Source organism: Cibotium barometz, chromosome 19, assembly GCF_041138505.1.
Source record: "Cibotium barometz isolate CiBa-2024 chromosome 19, ASM4113850v1, whole genome shotgun sequence".
In the NCBI taxonomy this organism is placed as follows: Eukaryota; Viridiplantae; Streptophyta; class Polypodiopsida; order Cyatheales; family Cibotiaceae; genus Cibotium; species Cibotium barometz.
Genome location: NC_141064.1, coordinates 11,072,273 through 11,079,119, shown reverse-complemented (window position 1 = coordinate 11,079,119; position 6,847 = coordinate 11,072,273). Strand labels below are relative to the sequence as shown.

At 36.0% G+C, this 6,847-nt stretch overlaps 1 protein-coding gene across 1 annotated transcript; it reads right to left on the bottom strand.

Annotated features, from left to right (window-relative positions):
• Positions 1-4,733: 4,733 nt before the first annotated feature.
• LOC147628225 (uncharacterized) lies at positions 4,734-6,588 on the bottom strand. Its single transcript, XM_086814116.1, has 3 exons — positions 6,384-6,588; positions 6,240-6,298; positions 4,734-5,043 (listed from the first exon to the last, which is right to left on the bottom strand). Exons 1-3 carry the CDS (start codon positions 6,496-6,498, stop codon positions 4,861-4,863), a joined length of 357 nt encoding a protein of 118 aa, XP_086670242.1. The 5' UTR covers positions 6,499-6,588; the 3' UTR covers positions 4,734-4,860.
• Between the last annotated feature and the right edge of the window lie 259 nt (positions 6,589-6,847).

Here is a 6,847-nt window from a genome sequence, read left to right as displayed (position 1 = left end):
TTTTTTAGTAAATGAATAATGCTAAAAAATCCACTTTTAGCGTAAAATTTATTATGCATAAATTCATTTTCTAATGATATAAATTTTACCATATCTTCCCTGCATTTTCTATGAAATGATAGTGCTTAAAATTCCACTTTTAATAGAAAATTTAATCTATGCACAAACTCATATTCTAATGATAAATTTTTTGCCATAGCTTCCCTCCATTTTCTATGAATTGAGAATACTCAAAGTTACACTTTTAGAATAAAATTTATTATGCACAAACCTTCATTTTCTAATGATAAAATTTTGCCATAACTTTGCCACATTTTCTATGAATTGAGAATGGTTAAAATTTCACTTTTAATAAAAAGATTAGTTTATGCATAAACCCAAGCTGAAACATAAACATTAATTCATCATAAATCAAGAAAAGCATGGTTTTAAGAGGAAACCCATAAAATAAAATGCTTTCCAAGCATGAGGGAGGTTAGGAAGAAGATTAATTAAAAAAGAGAATAAACATCATTGTTTAGGCTTACCCTTGGTTTGATTGATTCTTTATTTTGTAAAAATTATGTAGTCCTCAAGGAAAAGGCTTGGACACCAAGGGAAAAGGGTAATCTTCTAGAGAAGAAGAGGTTTAGTGAAGTCCCAAAGCTTCACAATGGAGAGGCAAGGTAGAGGGATAAAAGAATTACACTAAATTAAAAATTACACTAGCATAAAATTACTCTAAGATGAAAAAACAAAGGAATAGGGGTCTATTTGTAGGTGAGGGAGGCCACCAACCAAGTCCAACTAGGATCTAGAGGCTTCCAGCTTCAGTTTGATCCAATTTGGATAAGTTTTGGAGACTAGTTAGGTCCACTTTTCTGATCTAGTTTGAAAAAGGTGAGAGGAGAGATAAAAAATCTCATTTTTTTGATTAAAAAATTGGAGTAATGATGGAGATTCTAGGCGCCTCCTTCATGACCTCCATTCACCCTCCTAAGGTATCAAAATTTCTTTTTTTTATTAATAAATCTCCATTTTTAACTATTAAGTGCTTGTACTAGTCAACTCTTCATTTTATTTGCATGCCTTTTTCCTTCTCAAACCAAGGCTTTAAATCTCTGAAAGTGAGCAAACACCTCACTTTTCTCCATGTTTGCTAAATGATGCATAGTTTCCTTGCTGCAACTTCCCACTTTTAATGTCATTCTGCTTTTTGTAGCAGTCCTTTGCCATGTGTCCTAGTTTGCCATAGTAATAGCACTCTATGCTATTTGAATTTTGATTTCTTTGCTAACCACCTCGGCCTCTTTGGCTCCCCCTACCTCTAGACTGGCCTCTTCCACTTGTGTATGATTGCTACTATGAATCATTGGATTGTTGTTGTCCAGAATTTTGATTTCCTTATCGGCGGCCACCACCTTGGCCTTGACCATGGCCTCTACCTGAATTAGAGTAGAAGGCTTGTTCTGACTTGCTTTGTGAAGAAGAATCCTCACCTAAAGCCTTTTCTTCTATGATTTAGCATAGATATCAAGTCCTGAAAGTTGGGAATATTCTCCCCTAACTGCAATGGAGGTCTTGAATGGCTTGTACTCTTTGCCAAGCCCATTCAGGTAGACAGTCACCAAATCATCATCCTCCACTCATACATTAATAGACCCAAGGGATTCAACAATGCCCATTCAGGTAGACAGTCACCAAATCATCATCCTCCACTCATACATTAATAGACCCAAGGGATTCAACAATGCCCATTCAGGTCTTGAATGGCTTGTACTCTTTGCCAAGCCCATTCAGGTAGACAGTCACCAAATCATCATCCTCCACTCATACATTAATAGACCCAAGGGATTCAACAATTCCCTTGATCTTTAAGGCATATTCATTAATGGACATGCTTTTATTTTCCACAGTATGCAACTCTTGCTTTAACTGCAACTTCCTTGCCTTTGTGTTAGTCTAGAACATCTGAACTAGATTATGCCATGCAACTGCTGGAGTGTTTACATCCGTGTCTGTGACACTAATTGAAAGCCAGTACATAACTTTTCTTGCACCCTAATTCCAATCCTTGAATGCCTTTATATCTGTAGGAGTGGCATTCTCGTCAGATAACTCTAGAGGCTCCTCATTGTCTCCTTCTACATAATCCCAAAATCCTTTACCCATTAGGAAGTTGGTCATTCTAAACTTCCAGGCATGGAAGTTATTCTTATCAGCTTCTCACTAACAATCTGATTAATTCCTTCAGACATGTTTTCTTGCAGCAAATAACCTATAAATAGACAACTTTTGTATGCAACCTATTCTTGCAGCAATTAAATAATCTATAAATAGACAATTTTTGTATACAACTTATAATACAACAATATCTCCTGTAACTATTGCAGTAGCAATACTTCAACACAGCCTATGTGTCACCAAATATGACCAAAGTACATGTACATACACCCAGTATCAACAATACATGTGCAAACCATGTCTGCACTTCTAAAATGCACTGCTGCACTACAATAACTAGATTTCAAGTAGAAACAGTTCTCTACCAGAACTTCCAAACTGTCTCGAAAATGCCCTATAGTGACAAAACGTGGCCCGTAACACGCCCAAAACGCGAATCTGGCCGAAATTGTTTTCTTCCAATAGGATAGAATACCTACCTTGTAGCTCCGCTCCTGCGAAGACATCTCCTCAATCGGAGATTTGTAGCTCCCCCAGAGCTACTGAGGGGGTGTTGTACCTAAACCAAGAAGGAAAAAAAGATGATGGTGATCTTACCCGTGTAGTACTGCTTCCTTCCTTGCTTATTCTTGCCTCTTGCTTGCCTCCTTAGCTCTCACACGAACCATGCTATGATACCATAAAGAAAATGTGGAGGAGAGGGAGAGCTTCAAACCTTAGCAAGCAAACACACACACACACAAGAGAGAGCAAGACACAAGAGAGAGATGGATAGCTGAATTTTCTTCTATCATCTTCTTCTCTACTCAACCAACATAACATAAAGATAAGAGTACACACTATATGGGTTAGTTCTCAACTAATACAACATATAAGGATTGGTCCATAATGTAAACGAGACTAAATGAGCTGACACTATAACTATGCCAGTCTCTAGTAATCCAAAATGGTTGTCACACAACCTATCATCTTACTGGCCCCATATCACCCATAATCTCACCAACCATGCTAGTGGTGTAGATGCAGAAGCTATCACCACCCAAGCGGGTCATCAATGTCCGCCGTAGCATTAGTTGAGCTTGATATCTCAACATGATTGGAATTCCTTACATAATAATTGAGATTTATCTCATTTATAAAGTTTGGCATTTTTTAATGTGACCTATTCTCTTGGACTCTTCTCTCTTGATGTAAATCCTTCAGCTACTATGCCTTGCCAACCTAGCTCTCTCATAGCTTATGTGGCACATACACAATCACTGCCACCATCCTAAGTTGCTAACTATGAAATAGGAAAAATTTTGGCACATAAAAAAAGATTTATTCATAATAATTATGCATGCATATGTACATGTACTATGTATATATAAGGACAAACACATATAATTAGCTATCTACATGTATACATACTTACTTTTGTATATATACACATCTATATATACATGTACTATGTATACATACTTAGAACCTATTTTTGTATATATACACATCTATATATACATGTACTATGTATATATAGAGACACACACACATAAGTATCTATCTACATATATACATACTTAGAACCTACTTAGAAAAATATGCATAACTTAGACTGATGGTGGTGGATAGGACCATTGCATATTTGGATTGAAGATGTCATTAACATTATGCTTTCTTTGTTTATCTTCAAGAAATAAAGTAGTGGGGTTGGAAAACAAGATATATTAGCATTGCATCAAATTTTCATATATGTTTTTAAATATTCTTATGATAATTAAATTGTAAGTGTGACTAGATATTTTTAAAAATGGAATAACAAGATCACCATGTCACATTCACTTTGATGTATCTAGAGAAAGCTTCAAGGATTAATTTAAGTACCAAGGTGTTCATGAAAATGATAGATGGTGGAACATAGTGTTTAGTGATAAATGAAGACTTTAAACCTTATATTTTAAGTGTTATATCCCAGTTTCCTAATACATTTAAAAATAGTAAGGTTTTGAGTGTATCTCAAAATATGTATACTTAGAGAGGATCTAGTAGATTAAGTTTAAATGTATTTAAACTTATTTTATAGAAATTTGTTGGTGAGTGGATTGTATTTAATGATGTTATTTTATAGAAATTTGTTGGTGAGTGGATTGTGCGCTTTAAATTTGTATTACACCAATTATAGGGTTTGAAGTACATTTTTGAACCTTTCTCGAGTCTTAAAAAAATTATGTCAAAATGCCAAAAGTTTTAATGTATAGAAAGACCTCACTATTCTTAAATTGCAGACACATACATAGAAAGCAAAGGATACTTTTTCTTGAATGTTGTATCATGAAAACATGCATGCTTGTATGTTATTTTAGCACTTGAGTTTTATGCCAAAAAAAAAGAAAAGAGTACTTATGATAAAATAAAACCTACCAGATGAAGAAATATTTACTCAAGGGTGCAAATTTGAACACAATACATATTAGATTCTCTAAATAATTAGCTTTCCTTCAAATGTAAAATGATTGCTAAATCGTCTTTTTTTCCATTTAAAAAAAACTTGAGAAAATTACCTAGCTAATGCAAATTGTTTCTTTGCTCCCTTTAAAACGATTGAATATTTTTGCTAATTCATAGTATCAAACTCAACACATACCAAAACCTATATAAAGTATAATTGTGATTTCCTAATACATACATATAGCTCATCCAAACTAGAGGAACAAGTTATCACGTTTGATTTTGATTTATGTCTTGCTTTGTGTCTTTCTGTGTGCCTTGATCTTGTGGATCCGTAGGAGGATGTGTTTTTGGTTGAGCATAATCAAGGTGATCCAAAAGCTCTCGAAGGTTTCCTCTTGCATGAACATCATTCTCCTCCTCCAATATCATTGTAGTGTTTGAAGTTTTCTCCTGTATAACAATTTATTGAAACATAAGTTGAAGTTTTAACTTTACATTTAATGTAGGTATTTAACTTTGGTTGCTATCAATACAATAAATAGACTACATGTGGTATGCTTGTTGGAAACTTTTGATTTCACAAAATCTCAAGGGATTCCTTGGGGAATACTTGTAGCATATGGTACTAATGTCATGGAGCCCCAAGATATAGTTAGAAGCATGGAGACAAAGTAAATATCATGTATAAGATAAAAATATAGTTTTTGGTATGTGAGAGCCTTTGAGATTATATTATAGGTGAAAGGTATGTTAAGGCTTTGTTTAGTAACCTAGTGATCAAGGGCTCAATAATTACTAAATCTTGAAGGACTTTTCAACTCACTATTTGACTTAGGTTAGTACCACATATGCAACTAGAACTTACTACATATGAGATGCTTGTTAGATTTTTTCATGCATTGAAGCATTTCTTTGGTTAGTAAGTGTTAAGGAAACCAAAATTAGGGAGCCCTTGCTCTTGTGGTACAATCATCATCCATGTCATGGAGACCACGTACAGTGGCCGTGCCCAAGGTCCTAGAATTTCAAGCCTTCAAAGCTCTTATTAAGGTATTTTATACTTTGTAATATGATCAGATGAAAAATTTTACCCTTCAAAAGAAAAGCTTGATTTTTGAAAAGTCCTTTAATATGCTCTTCTTAGCTAAACAAAGAAAAGCGGTTAAAGTTCTACCCTTCAAATGAAACGAGGGGGTCACCCTCCAATGGAGCACTCTCATGGCTTACACTTAGAAGCACATTGGGTGAAACCTCGAAGCATATTGAGAGGATTAAACCTAGCCTTCAGGCATGCGGTCAAGCTCATAGAACGGTCGGGTCTCATGATGGGGGGCTGGGTTCGATGCTTGTGAGCTACACGGCGAGGGCAGCTTGTGTGAACCGATGGATTATTCCACCTTCCCTACCCAAGAGGATTAAACCTAGAAGCACATTGAGAGGACAAGCAATGGAGTTGTGCACGTGCTGGTCAAGTGTACAAGCTAGCCACCAGAGCGCATTGTGAATGCACACACATTTGAAGTGCGTGAACGGCCTCAATGGAGTGTCATGTGCGAGATGTAAAGATGAGGGTAGGTCTAAGGTTAAGCCTTTGTTTAGATAACAATAATCTAGTGGATCGGTAGAGAGAATTGATGGAAACGCACCATAGGTTTGGGAGCTGTATAAGCTTCTAGGCGGGGGTTGATGGCCTCATCCAAAGGCTCTGCACAAGATGAAAAATTATCATTATGTCTTCTACACATTGCATACTTAAAGGAAAAGCTTAAGGAGCTTAACAGAAAACGAACCTTTGGAACTCGCGCCAATGAGCATCTTATTGCGCGTCGTATCTGCAGCGTGAGCACACATGTACACAAACACAAGGACTCCACACAAAAGCAAAATTGCTTTTTCCAACCCCATTGAAGAAGACACCTACCTTGAAACAAAGGATAATAACCCTCCTATCCTTGTTTATGGCCCTTGCACACTTGCTTATGGCTTCCCTCTACACTTGCTAATTTAAGCACCATAAAAGACGCCCACATAAAGTTTTATATTATTTCCACCTTATCCCTTCAATTATTCAACTTGTAAGGTTGTCTTTATCATATGGTTCCTCCATGTTTGGGATACATATTTTCTTTAAAGCACTCAATGAGTATAATTGTGGTCCAAGATTTTGTCCTCACGTCTCCCAAAGTGGGATTGGACAGCACTAACATTGAATCAACACATGCCTTATTCCTCACGACAGAGTTTTCACCTGCAC